Source organism: Pogona vitticeps, chromosome 3 (genome assembly GCF_051106095.1).
Source record: "Pogona vitticeps strain Pit_001003342236 chromosome 3, PviZW2.1, whole genome shotgun sequence".
NCBI classification, from domain to species: domain Eukaryota; kingdom Metazoa; phylum Chordata; class Lepidosauria; order Squamata; family Agamidae; genus Pogona; species Pogona vitticeps.
Window position 1 is genome coordinate 54,045,168 of NC_135785.1, and position 21,637 is coordinate 54,066,804.

The 21,637-nt window shown below is 39.9% G+C and overlaps 1 protein-coding gene across 8 annotated transcripts in view; it reads right to left on the bottom strand.

The window, feature by feature from the left end:
- BTRC (beta-transducin repeat containing E3 ubiquitin protein ligase) overlaps nt 1-17,893 on the bottom strand; it is a 204,153-nt gene extending 186,260 nt beyond the window's left edge. The window contains exons 1-2 of one of the 8 annotated variants that reach the window (XM_020790753.3): nt 17,663-17,867; nt 16,371-16,432 (exon numbers count right to left, since the gene is read on the bottom strand). Coding sequence is in view for 4 of the 8 variants with exons in the window: in XM_020790755.3 (XP_020646414.1) it covers nt 17,663-17,710 (48 nt within the window). In the remaining 4 variants the exon portion in view is untranslated. Of the gene's footprint in view, nt 1-16,370; nt 16,433-17,662 lie in introns of all 8 variants that reach the window. The other 7 variants (XM_072995652.2, XM_072995651.2, XM_020790758.3 and 4 more) reach the window with 7 other exon arrangements.
- Nucleotides 17,894-21,637: the final 3,744 nt, after the last annotated feature.

A 21,637-nucleotide genomic window follows, 5' to 3' on the forward strand; every position in this document is an offset into this window, starting at 1 on the left:
AGCTGTCAGATTTTGACAGGTCCATTGGTTCCTATGGGCCGGAAAAAAAAATTCACCATAAATTAACGAAAAGTCAGATCAAAGCCAAATCAGGTTTGCACATGACTTAGGGGGTCCTCTAACGAATCCAAGCATTTAGAACCGTTTTTGACCCTTCTAAGACACTTTTTAAATTGAAAAAAGAAACATCGTTAAGTGAAGCAGGGGACCTAAAATCGCATTCGTTATGCGAAGCATGGTCCCAAACTTCGCTAAGCAAAAATCGCCCATAGGAAACATCGTTATACGGTGCATATTATTTTCTAAAAAAATACATCGTTATGCAAATTCCTCGCTAAATGAGGCAATCGTTAAGCGAGGCACCACTGTAGTAAAAAGGCTTTTTAAAAAACCCAAACCACAACTTTAATCTATAAATCTAAAATAGTATTGCTCTAAATTTTAAAATGAAACACAGGAAAAGCCAGATGTTATTTATATCAATGGAATTACTGAGATTACTACAACATGTCAGGGTAGCATATAGGATTTTCATATAGCTTAAGCCAGGCTTGCAGTTAACCCTTAACATTTGCCACAGGCAACAATGAATTACATATAGAAGAGATAGTTGCCAACTACTGTACATATCAGAAGGTGATGCAGAGACAGCACTTCAATAGCCCCTGTCCTTATGTGCCAGGCACAGAGCAGAGGAAAAGCCCAGAAGGGAAACCAAATCCTTCACTTAGTCATCATTTGCTTAAGAAGGAAAGGTAAAAGTGCTATCTTATAAAATTCAAGTCTTAAAAAGGATACAATTTTTCCAGAGGTGTAGTACAAAAAGGATCATACAAAGTTAACAGGAGAGGTGGAACGCTGAGTGACTGGCAATCCTCTTTCTAACAAGATTGGGAGAAAGATTCCAATCAGCACTATCAGAGGCAGAATTTGAAACCTACACCTCTGACTTGAGTCTGAAACCTATACCTCTGAACTTCTATGTTTTTTCTGCACCATCCACTGCTCTCTGGTGACCAGTCTCATGGAGACCTCTATGGGGTTGAGCTTCTGTGATCCCCCCCCCCAGTGGTTTAACAACATTTATCATACACCTTTGCTCCAGATTCCCATTTATTTATGCATCTCCACCATATGCCCTCACCTCAACAAAATGTAGGATATTCAAATAAGCCAAACTAAAAGTATTACAGTACAGGTAGAAAAGATAACCAGAAGTCAGTTTCAAAAGTATTTAATTAGAATTCAAAACTAATAAGGTTTAACTCTATGCATTGGTAATTAGATGAAACTGAAGTGGTTGCTAGTCCATTCATGAAAACAGATGTTGCTTCACAAAACCTTGATATCTTTCTTAAATACCTCTGAAAACAAGGATCAGAAAATATGAACTCTTATAAAAAGGGCTTTATTGTATTTTTATAGCATATTACATACCTTGTAAGAATCAGTTTGTTAAGTGTGAATGTCAGTTTTATTTTCTGTCCCCTTTTTTTCCTGGCTATTTACAAGCTTTGTAAGAAATTGTTCTTTAATTAAGTCTAAGCATAGTTTTATATAAATGGATTCCCGGAATTAAAAACGTTCAGACTTAAGAAATGATTGTTGCAGAGACTGTAAGAGGCTGTAAAAAAAGAATGCCACTTTAAACAAAGATTTCTCATTTTAATTAAAAAGATAATCATCAGAACATTCCTACATTTAACAGAATCATTTGAAGCAACTTCGAAGGGGGGAAAAGCTCTTTTTTGATGCAGGCATATGAAGTGAAGTTTAGATTAAATTTAATCAAAGTCCCAGCCAAGTCCATTCTGTTGTATTTTTAAGAGGTATACTGCCATTTTGGTAGTTTTGTCAAATATACACATTCCTTATTAAACTCATCTATAATACACTTACAAATGGTTGCAACATATTCTAAAGCCAATTTAAAGAATTATCTTGGGTTGTACGGATTTCCTAAATTAAAGACTTAAAAAGAGAACATTTGATTCCTTTATATCAGAATCACCATGCATCCCACCAGCTGGGTTTACAAACTACACCATGAATGTTGTTGTTCTAAGCTGATCAGCATCCATTGCTTTCATGCAATGGTGCTGGTAAACATCCATCAGATGCAAGCCAACATATGTTTAGGCAATTGAAGTATGCATAACTCTTACACATTCACACTGAAAGAAGCATCCCTAAATCAGTATTGGATTGTGGGCATTTGTATCTCCCATATTTTAGAATTGCACACAGCAAAAACAGTTTCTCCTAGTAAGCATCAACAACAAAGTTAGATCAATAATAAATTACAAAGGAACCTGCATACATGTTTTTTTTCTTTCAAAGGACTACTAACAGAGTGGACAAATGTAACAATATCTGCACTAGATGAGATAAACAGATTATATACCCTGGTATTCCATTGTAGTCTGTGGCCTACCTGTAATTCATACATCCACTCTAGTAGCACAAACTCCCAGAAATTTAACAATAACCTGAGAATACATAGGATATTTGAAGGGTGTCAGCCTAAATCCAGTTAGTGGTTTCAACCACAGTAAATTCATTCAGTTCAGGTGAGTCAGGTGTTGAATCGTTATGTTTATATTTATGTAAACCTGGTTGATTAAATCGATCTACTGTAGCTGAGACTACCAAATGGATTCAAACCAATATATCTTATACTTTGAATGACAAAAAAGGGATGTAAGGTAATGTGATACTATACACTGATCAGCCACAACATTAAAATCACCTGCCTAATATTGTGCAAGTCCCTGTTGTCCTGCCAAAACAGCTCTGATGTATTGAGGCATGGATTCCACAAGACCTCTGAATGTGCACATTTTTTGGTAGATAATAACCACCGCATACCTGGTATGCTGTTTTGGAGATGATTTGACTCAGTTGTCTGGCCATCACTATTTGGCCCTTGTCAAAGTCACGTAGATCTTTTTGCTTGCCTGTATTTCCTGCTTCCAGCACATAAAATTCAAGAACTGATTGTTCACTTGCTACCTAATATACCCCATCCCTTGACAGGTGCCATTGTAACAATATAATCAATGGTATTACTTCACCTGTCAGTGGTTTTAATGTAGTGGCTGATCAGTGTATATAAAGCTTGACTATGGTTCACTTTCATGGGCACTGCAGGAAATGGTACATATTAAAATAATGAATTTAAAATTGGATGCACTGACTAGTCATTATGGAAGTTACAGAAGTTAAATTGGTCAATTCAAATACTGATCAGTATACAGTATGCTGCATACTTTCTAGTTTGAAAATGCATGTACTATCATGGAGGTGTGAAATATTACTTTGATACATGGAAATATTAACATACAGACCAAGGAAACCTTTCTTATGTATTGTACCCCCCAGACTTAGCAACACCAAAGATTCCCTTTCCTCAACACACAAAAATATTCCTTTGTAACACAAAAAAATCCACAAATCACACAAACCTAAATGTATAAACTGCACTCTATGTAGCATGGAGAAACTTCAAATGTGATTTTCTTCACTAAACAGGATAAGAAACAAATATACAGTTAGGTCTGAAAATAACTGGACTGGACACTGACACAATTTTCATAACTTATGTATGCAACCACAATGGATTTGAAAGGAAACAACTGAGATGCAATTGAAGTGCAAATTTTGATCTTTAATTCAAGAAGTTGAACAAAAACATTGTATGAAACCTTCAGCAATTGCAACCATTTTCATACACAGTCTCCTTATTTCAGGGGCTTGAATGTAACTGGACAAATTAACACAATCATAAATATAATGTTCATTTTAAATACAGTGGTGCCTTGACTTACGAACGTCCCTAGTTGCAAAAAATTCATGATACAAAAAACTCTGGCCACAAAATATTGCTTTGACTTGCGGACAGAGCTTTGAGTTACAAAAAACAACAACAACAAAAAAAAACAAAAAAAACACGGGGCAGGCAGGGAAAGCATGAAATTTGAACTTTCAGTTGACCGTTGGCCAGCAAAGAGGCTGTTTGTCTGCTCCCTCGCTCGTCCCAGCAGTTAGAGAGTGGATAGGGAGAAAGTCTTCACCTACTGGTACTGCCTGGTATTGCCTGGTACTGTACAGTACTGCCTGGTACTGTATTGTACGAACTGTATTTTTTTCACTTTAAATTTTTTTTTGAATTTTTGACTTTTTTTAAACAGAGAGACTGCCTCTTCTGGTGAGTACATACACTGTATAGTATTTACTGTACTGTACAGGGTTTTTTGCAGCTTGGGGGGGTAGGGCTTGGTGGGGGGTTATGTTTCTGTGCCCTGATGGGTCTTGCAGTGTGGATTTAAAATATGAAAAGTAGACTGTAATATTAAATTAAAATTAAATGTGAAAATTAGACTGTAATTTTAAAATGTAAAATTTATTTATTTATTTTTGCATTCCGTGGCTTCTAGGGTTTGTATACTGTGACCTCTCTGTTGATTTAAAATGTGTGGGTTTAAAATGTGACTCCAAAGTCTTTTTTTTCTTTGGGGATCTGTTTACTCCAATAATGGTTGCTGGTTGTTGATGTAGGCAGGCTGTAAAATCCAGTTTAGACTTCACAGTCTTTTTTTTCTTAAAATCAGAAAATATTCTGTGAGGGGCTGTGCTGGCTGTTGAAGGGTCTGGTAAGGCAAGGGAGGTGGCAGTTTCGGTCCTGGTGGGCCCACGTGGGGGTGGAGAAAGGCCCAAATTGATGCCTTCAGTACCCTCCCAGCCGTCCTCCACTCCCCCCGTGGGCCCAGCGAGCCGAAATTACCACCTTCCCTTCACACACCCTTCCCAGCCATCTTCCACACATCCCCGCGGGCCCAGCGGGCCAAAATCGGCAGAACATTTTTTCCTGTTTTGCTCCCCTAAAAATTAGCTGTGTCTTATGGAGAGGTGCGTCTTATGGAGCGAAAAATATGGTAAGTTAAAAAAACAATTTTTAAATTTGAATTTGATTTTTTAAAAACATGTATTTTATCCACTCTGTTCACAGCATTGATATCAACCATCAAGACTGTATATAGGATCCCACTTGTATCCACTACCATTCACAAACAAGCATCAAGCAAGGGAAAATCCCAGAACTGGACTTCTTTCTTCATTGGCTTATCCACACACAAAGCAACTGCCATAGTTGTTTTTCAACACACTCTCTAAGTATTTATTGCTGGGGCATTAAAAAATCCAAATGCCTAGAAGAAATTCTCTTTTCAAATATGACCATCTGACTTATTATCAGACACTGTGATAGAATTTCAGTGGCTCATTCACCCGCATGAGCAATCATATTTATGTGTCAACTTGCCTTTAATCTAACTGCAGGTTTGTATGGAGTGGCTTTGACTCCAGATTTCACTTTCTGGATTTTGTGGATACAGAGGACAGCAATCTAGTTTCCTTCTCTACATCTCCATAAACAAGCTTTCTTCTCTCTGATGATCATTCGTAGCAACAGAACCTGATTTCAGTAGTTGCTGCTGCTGCTCGTGCTCTCATTTTGAATTTAAAATGCCCTCAGTGTGCTCAATAAGGTAACAATTCAAAAATGTATTTATTAGGGAGCAGGTCAAGGTAATAGTTGACATTACTGGCTACTCTACAAGTCTTCTCACATAACTATGAATGTTAATTCAAGAGGTGGGAGGTGCAATACTAATGCCTACGTAGACAGAAATTCTGCAACACACATCTTTCACTGATACTTTGATTTGGTTTAACTTGGAAATGCAAGAATTAAAGGGCAATATAGAAGAATATTATGTTTAGGAAACACAATAAGAATTATATAAGAGAGTTGGAAAAATTATTTTTGAAAAACATGCTGCAAATCTGGATTCCTTTAACAGCTGTAATTGAATTAGGTAAAATTCCAGAAAAATTATTTAATGCATATATGAAACCACTGGGAGAGGATGTCCAAAGCTTTGGAGTCTGGTACCAGAAATATGCTGATTACACCTAACTCTCACTCCTTTCCATTGAATTCTAAGGAAGCTATATAGTTTCTGAACTAGAGTTTGGTATCTCATCTATTGATGAGAGCAAACCTATTGAGACTTAATCCAAATGAGAAAAAAGTACTCTGGGTCAATCAAAAGGCAGGTTATGGAATAGAGATTCAACTGTGATGGATGGGATTACACTCCCCCTGAAAACTCAGGTCTGCACCTTGGATGTACTTCTGGACACTCAGGTTTCAGCAGTGGCCACAAATGCCTTTACACATTTAAAATTAGTGTGCCAGCTGCAATGATTCCTTACGATGACTGAGCTGGCTATAGTGACACATGCTTTACTTATATCCCACTTGGATTATTGTAATATGCTATATGTGTGGCGGTCTTTGAAGATGGTTAGGAAACATCAGCTGGTTAAGTGTAACATTTGTAACTTGCAGCTGCCAGAATGTGGACTAGAACAAGTTACAACAATTGCACTGACTCCCTTCCCAGCTCAGTTCAATTCAAAGTGCTGGATATGAACCTATAAAGCCGTATAGGCCTACACTAAGGACCATATATTCCCATGTGAGCTTTCTCAGCTCTTAAGATCTTCAGAAGGGGGCATTCTCCCAGTCCCACTGCCATCACAGGCATGTCTGACAGAAACATGAGAGAGTACCTTCTCTGTGAATGGTCCTGGGTTGTAGAATAGTCTCCCTTGAGAAGTTAGCTCAGCACCCTCCCTTTTATACTTTCACTGACAGTTCAAGACCTGACTCTGCAGGCAGACTTTTAATAACTGTGTCCCTACTCCGTACTCAGTTTTTGTTCATTTAGGTGTCTTTTAAAAGTTTTTAAACAAGTTATAAAAGTATTACTGTATAATTAATAAATTGCTTTTAAATTATTATTGTATGTTCAATTGTTTTTAATCTTGTAAGGTATTGTGTTTTTAGTGTGCCTCCTTGTAATCACTGTGAGCTGCCGGGAGCTTACTCACCAGGAGAAAGTGGCCTAAAAACGAAACAAAAAAACCCCCCAAAGAAATATGAAAAGAGTTGTGCAGTTAATGTCCTAAATTGCCTGGCCTATGCATCCGTTCAACTGGCAGACACCCCTTTCATTGCTTATTGTTTCAACTGCATGCATGTTTCTACTTTACATTAGAGAATGAATCTCCATTTGATGCTTCCTCTCTTACTTAGCTGAGAATAGTTTCTGCATTTGAATACAGTGGTGCCTCGCTTAACGGCGATAATCCGTTCCAGGAAAATCGCTGTTAAGCGAAAACGTCATAAAGCGAAAATAAAAAGCCCATTGAAACGCATTGAAAACCGTTCAATGCATTCCAATGGGCTAAAAACTCACAGTCCAGTGAAGATCCTCCATACGGCAGCCATTTTCGATGCCTGTATAGCGAGGAATCCGTTCCTAAACACAGCAGGGAGCCATTTTAATCACCCGGCGGCCATTTGAAGAATCGGTTCCCGAAGCAGGGAACCAATCATCGCAAAGCGAAATTCCCCCATTTAGACCATTGTTTTGAGATCGCAAAAAACGTTGTTGTGAAGCAGATTCGTCGTAATGTGGGGTAATCGTAAAGCGGGGCACGACTGTAGTTTCAAATTCTCTTTGAAATTCCTCCACCTAGCCTCACCATGCAACTTCCCTGATTTCTTCCACACAGACAAGAAAGACCTTTGGATTTCCATCAATAAAATAAGTAATTAGCCTCTTTGGGAAAGCCTATCTTGCTGCTTCTATCTATTCTGATATCATTATTTTATTAAAATCAATGAAACAATGCTGTTAGAAAGTATATTTAATTTTATTCTGCTTACATGCCATTTTATGTATTCCTTACTAAAGGCATTATTTACTATCTTTTAAAATCCAACTATTCCTCAAGATTTATGCTTGCTGTCACAGACATTTCATGACACACATATTTAAAGACTTCAGTATTAATCAAATTCAACAATGGTGCAGAAAGAGGTCTTCTGCATTATAAAAGCCTTTAATCCATAATAGCCAGAGTTCAACGAACATGGCCAGTCACTTCTAATATTATTTCAAGGAGACAAGTAAGACATTTCTAACCAGCAAGACATTTCTGATTACCGTTCAATGCCAATTAAGTTGGTATCAAGCATTTGTGGGAATTTGTGTCACTATTCTCCACACAAATCAGCAATATAAGCCATGCTATTAGGGAATCAAATAGGCTGAATCAAGTACAGCACTCAAGAAGGCCTGACGTAATCTGAGTGCTGTTCTTCATTTCAGAGTGCTAAAAATACTGTCTAGGAGCTTTCTACATACTATGATGCATTAAAAATGCAATGCTTTACTGTAGACCAGTGGTTTTTAACTTATTTCTTTACCACAGACCTCTTTTAAATATATTTTCTTGTCACAGACCACCAAGACTTAAATCTAGATTTAAAACCCGAACGTGCATCAAATATTTATTTAAAGTTTCTCATGAAGGGTCTCATTGACAGATATTCCTTGCCACAATGGTGACACTTTTTAAAATGACTGCAAGAAGCTTCATTTTGCTTTGACCAGGATGCACCCTCATCAAAAGCATCAGTACTTTTATGTTTCAAATTCAGCCAGCAATCCAGTCTGAGTCTCAGCCAAAATAAATTGTTATGAAATTCATTGCAATAATAGCGAAAAGTCCCTTTACCCTACAAGAATCAAATGGTTTTATAAGCAGAAACAAAAGAAGAAACACAATCATGAAGTACGTCCAAACGCTCACTCACACTGACTGACTCCAACCCTCTCTTCCTGTGGCTTCCGAGACTACCCGCACAGTAGCAAGATGCTGACTGTCTCTTGGCCAGTCAGCATCATTCACTTGCATGTTCTCACCATGTGCAGAAATATCAAACAATTATTTGTTATCAAACTTATTTTCATAACCAGTTCTTAGTTTTGTTTGTTTTTAATGAAGGCCATAGGCAAAAAAAGCGCCAAGTTTTATACAAACAAGCAAGGAAAATTAAGATTTTGTTTTACGTTTCCTTTTCTTTCTTTTCTTTCTTTTCTTTCTTTCTTTCTTTCTTTCTTTCTTTCTCTTTCTTTCTATTGGAACTGCAAAAGGTCATAACATTTCTTTAAGCCTTCATGGATCCCATGAGGACATCGTAGTCCCCTGGGGGTCTGCGGACCACAGGTTAAGAAGCTGTGCTGCAGACTACCCTTTTGCTAATGGCTAGTAAATAACAGAGGCAACAAAGGGCTAACCTCAATACTGTAGCAAGAGAGGATAGAGATGGTAAATCTCACTTTCATTCATAGGGACAAAGGTTCCCAACTTCAACACTCTCTGCAGATAAGTCTAGAAGACATTTTTTAAAAAAAGAAAAGAAAAGGCAGGAAAAGCTTGAAGATGTAATAGAAGAGATATATTAGGGGACCCTGATTAATACTTGTACTTTTGAATATGTATAAATGTGGTTTTGGTCCCCCATCAAGGAAAAAATCTTGTATAACTTAATATCAGTTCTACTGCTTATAAAAGGCCCATCTATCCATTTTCCTTCTGCCAGCAAAACAAAAGCCAATCATCATCATCATCATCATCTTAGAACTGCAGGGCTGGGAGGGACCCTATGGATCATCAAGTCCAGCCCCTGTCAAGGAAGCATGTGTCTGAATAGTTGTTATCACTCAAGATAGAATTTGCACAAGATCTGCATACTGGGGAAAATCCTGTTGACATGGTTGTAGATGAATGAACTGGATTAAAGTATCAGGAATAATTAATTGAAATTAATTTAATTTAAAGCTTCCTCTCCCCCACCCTCCATTTCATATTCTAAGGCTCTCAAAGTGGTCTTTTCACTATGAGAAAGCCTTTGGAAGGCCTGAGAAATGGGATGCAGGGAAGTCTTTAAGAGTCAAATATCAATCGATCACCACCACCAAGATTAGGATCATTGGTGGCAACCTCACAAAGGCCTTCCATGAAGCACTGGTAATCAAAGTAGCCCAAGTTGCTGTCTAATAAAGCAGTTTTCACCTCTGGCAAAGATCACCAGAAAAGCTACTTTTCAAATGGGTTCTCTAATTGGGTTATAGTCTTCAAAGATGCAAAAGGCAGATGGTAGTGATAAGGACTTTTAATGCTAGAGATTAATCTAGATCAGGAACATTTGGACAGTGGGATGATTGATGAAATAGTCTATTTAACAAGTATTTGAAATGCAAAGAAAGGATGGAGAAGAGCCATATGGTCTTCTATAGTACTATCTTAACATTGCAGCTTCTCTCTGAGGTTTCAAAAAATGATCGAAATCATCAAGGCCCAAAAAAGGGAAAAGATTAAACCCCTCCAGAATCAAAGAAAAAGAGATGACCCTACATCTGTGCCACATTTTTGAAAAACCTTTTATGCCTTCTGATAGATCTTATTGGCAAAAGACTGATACAAAGTCAGAATTATCCAGACTGTGGCAATAGACAAACTGTTGCTTATAGGATGCTATCATGCAGTTTCCATGCACACGACTGTATCCATGCTGAGTTTGGATAAAGGCTTGGCTCCTTAAAAAATGACATATGGACAAGTTCTGAGGGGTCACAAGTCAAGGAGGTTTGTATCCATAGGGGTTAGTGATTACTGCCTGTGGGACAAGAAAAAATGCCACTATTATAACTTCTGCCCGCAAAGCTCTCAGGTTCCACAACACATCCTAGAAGGGAAATGATAAAGCACAGGCAATGCCATACAGATACCTGACCAATAATGCATACCTGCCTCTATGCCTTATCTCTAGAACCCAAAGAAAAACTAGTCATCTGGGTACTGAATTTGGTTGCAAATAAAACAGCAACTGACATTCTTCATTGCAGGTACATAGTAAAAAAAAAGAAACTTTCACCGTGTTTCAAGGTCTTCCAGCTTCAAGGAATCCACAAAAGAATTCTGGAAGCATTAGATAAAGTTCTTTGCAAATGCATCCTCTGATCACAACAGAACACAGCATAGATCCACTTGCTTACTGCAGAATTTCTATTACTCCTCCCAGATAACTAAGTACTCAAATAAGCAGCAGCCCAAAAGGACTGGGGTTCTTTGGAGCCACCATCTCCTGCTACTATCCTGAAGAAGTTGCAACAATGAAACAGTTGGCAGAATGTTACCCTGTTTCTCTGGGGACACTTGCATTTCCCACAAATCTGTTTGTAGGGTCCTCTGTGGGAGCCAAATCTTCCAAGCTCTCAATCTTAAAAACAAACCACAGGTGTATTAAAAGTACTTCTACATTTTTAAAAAAGGAAGGTCCCACTCAGAACTGGGGGGGGGATCTGAATTTATTACCACCTTTTGATGGACAGCAGGGAAAACTATCTTTCTACCTTTCGGCTTGAACAGGACCAGGTAGAACATTTATTTGCAGAGTTTACCCTTTGTGCTTTAACAACATATTTCTACAGATTTTAAACAAACGCAACATAGCCCTCACAAAGGGCAAGGATTCCTTGGACCTATCTGCCCATTCATTCTACCTTACTGACCACCATTTGAGCCCCTTCTATGTCCGGCATCTGAAGGGGATTTAGAGAATAAACGTGAGGCCTACAGTACAGAAGACCTTGCATCCAAGACAGAATTACCATAGTCACCCTGATATATAATGACTCATGATTACTGCACACAATACTGTAGAATTGCTCTTTTCTTCTGTAGCATGTAACAGAGATTATTCACTACTGCTGGGTACCACCAAAACAGAGATCCTCTAAGCTTGTTCATGAACCAGTTCAATGTAGTGCACAGTGTCAGACTAGGGCTCAGGATACCTGGGTTCAAATCCTTGCTTGGCTATGGACACTGATTGGCATTTGGCAATGATAGAACATTCCTTAAATATCTCCCTGTCCATAATATCAGAGGGTAGAATCTAGATTTTGTTTCATTATCAGATTACCAGGCGTTCTGATTGTTTTCAACTGTTTTGAAGAATATAATGAAAAGTGTCCAGAGAAGGCTATAATATTCTTCTAGTTAGCCTTCAAAAACACCTCAGAAGATCCCTGGGCTTTGACAACATGGTTAATATTGGATTACATGCACTGCTTTACACAGGACAACAGAGAAATAGTTAGCATCATATATGCTTTGGAGAGAAGGTAGCATCTCCCTCAGGCAGCTCTCCTCCCTTCCGAATTCTGAGCGGGACTCTTCTGTATTCTAAGAGCATTAATAAGACCTACTGATTAAAACAGTGGTTTAAAACAGTTTTTTCCAACCTTGGGTTCCCAGATGTTCTTGAATTACAACTCCCAGAAATCCTGGGCAGGACAGCTAATGGTGAAGGATTCCGGAAGTTTTAGTCCAAGAACATCTGGGGACCTAAGATTGGGAACCATTGCTTTAAAAGAAGCCAACTCCAGAAGTAACAGCACCAGATCAAGATTTGAGCAGAGCTGGAAGTATTTATCGTCCCTCCTCCCCAAAAACTTCCAAGCTTACCACTTCCCAGCATCCTCAGAAGCGGTAAGGGAATAGCCTAGGACAATATCAGAAAAATGGGAATTAATAAGCAAAACAATATGAGTGGTATCTCATGCCAGCTAGATGCTCCATCGTGAGGACCCCTCTGGAAGTTAATGAAAGCACTCACAGGTCTGCCACCATCTTCACATGCTTTTCCATGCTGCATAGACTACAATCAGCAGCAGCAACCAAACAAGGTATCCAAGTAGTTGGTATCCAAGTAGGAACTTTTTATTTATTTCATTTAAAATATTTATATGCCACCACCTTGTCTCCTCTCTTTCCTCTCTCTCCCCAGTCAACAAAAATGTCTGTCACATCCTTGACTGGAGACACACTAGGGAATCAAATACCCAACCTCTGACTCTGCAGTCAGATACTTGCTCACTGAGCTTGTACTTGAGAAATAGAAACAGACCCTACTTTCAATTTACTGTAAATGAAAACCCCAAAAACTAAAATGGAGAAGGTTCTCCTGTTTTGATAGGAGGTCAGATTTTGCTACATCTGTCTTCTATTGAAGGAGTTAACACTTTGCTGCCTGCTTGCCTGAAGACTACTGATCAATAATACATTAACTAACAGTTATTGACAGCAAATCTTAACAATGGACTATGTACAAACCAGACAAGTAGCCATATCACAGACACTTAAATCCAACCACATAAATATTACTTTACTTTTGGAGCAGCAAAAAACTTCAGTGCTGGCATAGTGAGGATCCCAGATTCTGTTAAGAAGTTTTCTTTATTGATAAATAAAATATCAAAGGGATATTCAGAGTGAATCCTTTGTATCAGCAAAACTAGAGCAAGCCACAAGAAAAAGTAGGAATGGCAAAGTGGTGGGACTCAGTGATACCCAAATCAAGCAAATTAAACATTTTGGGCAAAACACAAAGGGACAGCTCCTTTTACTCTTTAATGACTGCTAGACAAGCACAAACATTCCAAAAATATGGCAGAAGATGAAAGTAATCACTATACTGAAACTAGGCAAAGAACTATCAGACAAAATGTTTGAACGAATGATATTAAAATATCTAGCTCTGAAAATTGAATCTCTTCTTATACCAGAATAGGCAACAGCTATATGGTTCAAATTTAAATCTAATTCAACATATAGAAGATGTTTTTGAAACACATAAAATAACCGGAGCAGCATTTGTTGACATTACAGTGGCATATGATACTGTCCGCCATCAATTGCTGTTCAAAAAGCTCTTCTTCCTTATTAAAGATCATGGATTAACAGAAACAGTAACTACTGTACTTAAAAACTAAAGAGTCTGTGTTGAACTTCAAAGAAGGCACAAATGCTAGAAAAATCAAGGGGACAGCCTCTCACAAGGAGTGCCCTGGTACCATTACTTTTCAACATTTATTCAAATGATCAACCAACATTCCCTTACCTCAGGAGTTTCATCTATGCTAATGACCTTGCCTTGACAGTCCAGGTGTGGCCATCAAGCACCAACTAACCTCTGTATTTGATGTTTTCTTATATTATAAAAACAACTAGCTGAAACCAAACCCTCCAAGAACACAGGTCTCTGTCTTCTACTAAAAGAATAGAGAAGTAGAGAGACTGCTCTGAGTTATCTGAGAAGGCAAGATTTTTGAACATTGCCCTACCCCAAAGGAATTGGGAATCACTCTGGATTAAACCTTGACCTACAAAAACATTGTCTAAACACTAAACAGAAAGCTGCTATAAAAATAACATACATAGGAAACTGGCTGGGTCAGACTTGGGTGCACACCCACAAACAATAAGAATAGTTTTATCCCTGTGGTACTCCATAGCAGAATATGCTACTGTCATATGGTATAAATCAGCACATGACAAGCAAGTGGATGTAGCCCTTAATGAATCATGCAAAATTGTTATTAGCTGCCTGAAATCTACTTCATTGAAAGTTTATGATTTGGCTGGCACTGTCCCTCCAGAAGTACACTGAGAGGTACTAGCTACTTAGATACAGGACAAATTTTCTGTGACTGTGGAGAAATTCAATCAACCCAGCACATATGTGCGTGCAATTTATGTACAAAATGACCAAGATAATGGCGATCAAATAGTCCACTTCTGATCAAAATTGGTCTAATTATCTTAACAGTTTAATTTGTTTTTATTGTTACCTATATTTCACATAATTTTAAAATGTACATTACTCTGATACGAAGGAAGGAAGGAAGGAAGGAAGGAAGGAAGGAAGGAAGGAAGGAAGGAAGGAAGGAAGGAAGGAAGGAAGGAAGGAAGGAAGGAAGGAAGGAAGGAAGGAAGTTTAGAGTGATGGATTCTGGAGACCAGGGTTCAAATCCTCACTGTCAAAGGAAACTTACTGGGGGAGCTGAACTGGTAAAATTACTCTTTAAATGTCTCACTAACCTTGAAGGGCCCAACAGGGTTTCTATAAGTCAGTTCCAACTTGATGGCACATAACAAGGTAGATTCTGGTTATTTTTTTACATTGATATTCTTATTACGTACTGTTGAGTCACCTCCAACTTATGTCAACCCTACCGACTGAGCAATATCCAAAATGTTCTGTCCTCCACAGCCCTGCTCAGCTCCTGCAAACTCAAGCCTGTGGCTTCCTTTATGAAGTCAACCCATCTCATGTTTTCCTGCTGCCCTCAACTCTTCCTATCATTATTGTCTTTTTCAGATAATCTTGCCTTCTCATGATATGTCCAAAGTATGAAAGCCTGAGTTTCATCATTTTTACTTGCAGAAATAGTTCACGCTTGATTTGCGCTAGGGCTCACTTATTTGTCTTTCTAGTGGTCCAGGGTATCTGCAAGGCTTTCCTCCAGCACCACATTTCAAATGAACCAGGTTTTTTTGTTTTTTGTTGTTATTGTTTTTTCTGTCAGCCTTCTTCACTATCCATATCTATAAATGACATCACTTAAAAGAAGAGTTAAAGAATGCAGAAAATAATACTAAATATTAAACTACAGTCTTCCAAACAAAACTTCCAATTCCTCTCAGAGATTTTACAGCACATGCATTGATCACTCTTTCCCACCACAAATGTACTCAACTTTGTGGGCATTTGTGAATTATGCCATCTTTAATATGCAAACATTCTTGAAATTAGAGCTAAATACCTCTGTGGGCTCCCCCTAAATCTCCCAGCCCAAGAGGAAATAAGCATTTCAAATAATAGATGTTCAAGGATTGTTTCCTGGCCTACACAGGATAGAAGAAACTGATAAGCTGTGTTGCAACCTTCACTTGCTTACCTATGCAGTATGTAGGCCCTGTGCTTCCTATTTGCAGGGGGGCAAGCAGCAATTCAACTGAGGATGAAAACTTTGGGTCTATATGGAATTGGCAATTGTTTGCTTCTTACATACTAAATGCATTTATAACCCACCTTCTCTCCAGTGAATTCACAGTTGCACATGTGGCTATTTCTCCTGCCTCTCAACAACACTGTGAGATAGGTTAGGCAGAGAGTGGGTGGCAAAAAGTTGTCCAGAGAAAAGTTGACTCACTGGGGATGTAAGTCCTAATCAAGCCACAAATTTTTCCCACAGTCTAACCAAATACTCAGTGCAACATAAAATTAGCCACTTTCACTGTTTCTAATGGCAGAACTTGTACAATGCAACACAGTGTATATATGTTTCCACTGACAAGAGAAGGGGTTTATAATATGAATGGAATCTTTTACACCTTTGAATCCTCAAACTACTGTAACTGAGCAAGACAGAACTCTGGCTAATTACAAAACCTAGGCCTGTGCCAGCCTGATGACTTTACATTTTCTTTCTGACTCCTGTGTCACCATTTCTATTTAGAGAAGGCTGACATTATAATACTGTACACGAATTGGTTAAGAGGCTATGCCAAGTGACCGAGAGAGAAGATTTCTTGAAAGATACCCTGATTCATGCAGAGCTACAGGAAAAAATGCCTTCCATTCTGCCTTTGCTGCCAGACAGTCCTATAATATAATAAGAAAAGTTAGCAGTTATATTTGGGAGTTTGGGTATTATCTTAACTTAGTAAATATATCAGCCCTAAGATATAAAGTTAGATCACACTTCAAATTGTATAACAGCTGTAGTGTTAATCTGAAATCCCTCCTGCAACCCCTTTGAAAACTCTTTCAAACACAACCTTTCAAACACTCTCATATCCAGTAGGTTGTTGTTGTTTAGTCATTCAGTCATGGCTGACTCTTTGTGACCCCATGGACTAGAGCACGCCAGGCCCTCCTGTCTTCCACTGCTTCCCGGAGTTGGGTCAGATTCATGTTGGTAGCTTCAATGACACTGTCCAACCATCTCATCCTCTGTCGTCTCCTTCTCCTCCTGCCTTCACACTTTCCCAACATCAGGGTCTTTTCCAGTAGGTACCCATCAATTAATCTCAACAGTCTTCCTTCCTCCACCTAATGGATTACTATAGGTTCCTGAAGGTCCTTTTTCACTATGTCCCAGCCCACTGTACACTGCTGTAATCCAAGCAGAAGACTTGCAACCTTCAAGAATAACTATAGGCCACTATTAACTTTGTCAGCAAACAACATAAAAATGGAATTAAAAAAACACTCATACCCCCATTCACTTTTAATGGTGCTGTGGTGGCCAATTGTCACCACAAACTCTCTAAAGAAAGTCCAGTCATTCCTAAATTCCTAATTCCTTTCACTTCAGTCATCGTTCCCTCTAAGTAAGCCATTTTCAGCTTTCCTTCAGAGTGCTGCGAAGCCTTCTCCTTTTCCTCAGAAGAACCATCATCCGGCCACTAAAACCATTACATTTACACCTCCAGTTCAGACTTGAAACTAGTCCCTTGTTTAGAACAACAACAACAACTGATCCTCTTTCCAAAGAGAACACAGTGGAAGAGAAAGCATCGCCCTTTCGAGCACCCTAAAGACACCAATACGGGCACGTATGACTTGGCCACCCTTCTTTCTTCCGGACCCCGCGGGAACCTCAGCTCACAAAAACTGGTCCTCCCCAGGGACCTAAGCTCCCCTATACCCACATCGTAGAGTTGCCGGGGGGAACCGGGTGGCTCACATACTCTCGCCGGATCTTCTCTCTCCTTAATTCCACCCCATCAGCCTTCCATCACAATCATCAGCAGCGGCAAACGCTTACTCCCGACCGCACTCGCCCCCCCCCCGCTCCGCGGTTTTCCTCCTCCCTCCCTCCCTTCTCACCATGAACTTGAGAGCCTTCTCCTGCACCACCGCTTCGGTGGGGTCCATAGCCCCCCCAATCCGCCTCTCCTGTGGCTCCTGTTCCCCCGCCAGTTCCGGGCTTCAAGCCAGGGTCGAGGCCTAGGCCACCCACCCACCCCCTCTCAACTCTTTCGTTCTCCCTCAATGGAAGGCCGCAACCAGCACAGAGGCAAACAGGAAACCCCCGTTCTCCTCCTGCTCAGGTAAATGGGAAATGTAGTCCTACGCCCCTCTCTCAACAAGGCGCCAAGGAAGCACGGTGGACTACAATTCCCGGTAAACCTTGCGAACGGAGAGCCGCTACCCTGTGTCACTGCTGACGGAAGTAGACGTATGTTAGAAAGGGCTGGGTTTGGCTGTATTAAGAGGAGGCGGGGAGTAGAGTCTCGAAATGACCGATGGGAGTTGTCGTTTCCTAGATCGGCTCTGGCCAACAATTGCTTTGGAGAGCCGTTGCATTTCTTGCTGTGAGTCTAGATTTTGTGAGAACGCAGAAGTTTTGGCTTGTAGCCCGGTATCCCAGAGACCAGTGCCGGGTATTCAGACGGTGCAATGATATTCGACACGGAGGACTTCAGATTCCCGCGTCAGGCGCATATGTACAAAGCCATAATGCAACCGTTGTAGCTTTTCAAAGAAAGGATGAGTTAAACTTTTGATTGACGACATTACATCCCACCAAGCCTGGATAGCCGCCTGACGCCAGTGGATAGAGTTGCTCCTTCCCTCAGGCTGTGAGAGTGGCAATTGTGCGCACAGTGATGTCAGTGAAAATGTTGGCAATCACAAAAGTCAACTAATAATTACCATGGATAGTTACCACAGAGAAACAGCTGGGAGGTGGGAGCCCTTCCCACCCTGTGGTAGTCTTCTTGCTAGTAGCACCAGAAATGTAAGACAAGGCAAGTCTATCTAGTATTTTGTTCCTGCAGTGGTTAAGTGGATGTCAGAAGCAGGAGTGCTGACCATACTAGCACCTTTCTCATATTCCCTGCAGGTGGTATTAAGAAGCAAAATAGCTTTAATACTGAGAGTAGCCTTCATGAGCAGGAGCCATTGTTAGTCTTGACGTCCATCAAGAGACAGTGCTAATACTTCCCCCCTTCTCAACCTTCTGAAGCAGAGGAGTGGCAAGGCAGCCACTTCTGCTTATTCACCTCCCGTCTTCCTCTGAAGAGTAGTGGGGATTGAGCCCAGCCACACCATTCAGAGAACCCAAGCAAGCAGTAGCAACAAAGAGCAGGAGTACAATTCCATGCATATTTATCAGAAGCAGGACCCATCCAATTCAGTGGGGCTTCCTGGTGAAACGAAGTTCATAATATTAATTCTCCGAACATTAGAATTGGTGCCTTTGAAACAGATTCAGCATGTCTTGAGGTGCTCTCTGTATAGGAATGGCATAAATTGGTTTGTTTTTTGGCATGTTGCCTGTAAAGTAAGACCTTCATTTTAAAAAGTATTTATTACATATATAGTATATACAGGTTTTGAGTTTGACTGTGCGAAGAACAGCCGGAAGCAACTGGGATTCTGCCCTGCTACTCTGTGGTTCTGGGTTCCACCCCAGATATAAGAATGTTTTGTTGTACAGATTGTAGAAAGCGTGGAATATTCCTGTAGCAATTAGGATCTTTTATTAGTATCAATAGTGCCATCAGAATATTGGATTTTATATGAGTTTTTAAATTATGATATTATTATTGCTCATTTTGCACTATCAGTTGGCAGAACAGCATAGACTATAAAAAACAAACAAAAAATCCCACCCTGGCCCCAAGGTGATTACATTGTTAAATTTCAGTAGCTGGGGACCAGACAGGCGAGAGGAAGAAAGGGGTACTATTTAAACTAAATAATATAGAGAAAGTAGGAATGACAAAAGCAAGAGAACAAGACAGGATTGTAAACAGACTGAGAAAAGGCCTTCCTGCAGAGGAAGGTCTTTACCTGCTTACAGAAGGACACCAAAGAGGGGACCACTCCAGCCTACCATTGGAGGGAGTTCCACAGCTGGGAGCATTGAAAGAGAAGACCCTTTCCTGTGTCCTCACCAAATGCACTTGTGAGGGAGACAGGGCAGACAGAAAGGTCTCCATTGATTATTCTGAAACCAAGGCAGACTCATAAAGGCAGATGCAGTCTTTCAAGTAGCTTGGACCCAGTGATAAAATATGTGGACTCACCTCCCTCTATTACCATTTCTACACAAGAATTGGAGGTTGTTCATGACTTTGCACCTTGGCTCAACTATCTATGACATTCTTGTCTGTCCCTAGATGTCAAGATGGATAAACGCACTGACAAAGCAGCTACCATGTCCTTTAGAATCACAAAGAGAGTATGGATTAATAAGAAGCTGACGGCACATACCAAGATCCAGGTCTATAGAACCTGTGTCCTGAGCACACTCCTGTACTGCAGTGAGTCCTGGACCCTTTGTGCACTATAGGAGAGGAAACTGAACACGTTCCATATGATATGCCTCCGACGCATTGTTAGTATCACCTGGCAGGACAAAGTTCCAAACTGAGTAGTCCTAGAATGAGCTGGAATTTTAGCATGTATACATTACTGAAACAGCGACGTCTACGTTGGCTTGGGCACGTCGTGAGAATAGCTGATGGTCAGATTCCAAAAGTTCTCCTGTATGGAGAATTAGTGCAGGAAAAGCGCCCCAGAGGGAGACCACAGCTGTGATACAAGGATATCTGCAAGTGGGATCTGAAGGCCTTAGGAATAGACCTCAGCAGATGGGAAACTTTGACATCTGAGCATTCAGCCTGGAGGCAGGCGGTGCAGCATGGCCTCTCCCAATTTGAAGAGACACTTGTTCAGCAGGCCGAGGCAAAGAGGCAGTCCTGGAACCAGCAAAATCAAGGAGCTGAACTGGGGACAGATTGTATTTGTCTTCAGTGTGGAAGGGATTGTCACCTTCGAACTGGCCTTCTCAGCCACACTAGATGCTGTTCCAAGACCTCTATTCAGAGCTTATTATCATAGTCTCTCGAGACTGAAGGATGCCTATAATGCCAGGGAAAACTCAGTGACAAGTAAACTGCTCTTTTAGCTGAATTTATCTACCATTACTGTTCTCAGTGAGGAATTTCTTACAAGCTTCCAAAGAATTCTAGGATTTTGAAATTCAGTCTGATAAGTATTGGGCTATAGTATTGTATATTCTCTTATTTTAGTCATGTATTTTTTATTCTTCTTTCAATGCGTCACTTACTTGTTATGTGTGTTTTATGTGAGTGTGCACAGAGGACTTTGAGCAGTGGAAACGTTTCTAGATGTCTCATTATAAAAGAATGATTAATTTATCAGATTCATTTTTCAACCATCCTGCAATGCAGAAGGAGGCTGTGTTTTAGTACTGAAAGAAAAGGTGACCCTTGGACATCTACAGTTTTCCCAGGAGAAATCCACATAATGTCATCATCTTGATATTACTCAATATCTTCAAGATTTTATCAACCATTGGTATCCCTGTGGCATGTTCAATACTAGTAGATGGTGGTAATGATTCAACAAAGAACAGTTGCTACTTGATTTTAATGAAGGCTTTCTAGTCAGTGAATAGTTCCTTGATTAAACAGTCTACCTCATATATTTTTGTACCTCATTCTCCATTCTATTTTTGCACTACTGATTTCAGTAACTGTTTCAGGAATCCTGGAAACACTGAGATACTTCCATCATATCAGCTCCTTTAGGGATTATTGCCTGGATTATAATATTTTAAATAATAAGGGAGGGGAGAGAGATTCCAAATTAAATTTGCAGACCTGCCATCTGTATGCATTCAGACTTATTACAGGCAGCTTCTTCCAGCCCCTGTCAAGGAGACACAATGGGGAATCAAACTTCCAGCGTCTGGCTCTGCAGTCAGATACCTAAGTAACTTAAAGCAAGGTAGGGTGTCAGGAGGTGACCCAATTTTATCATAGATTC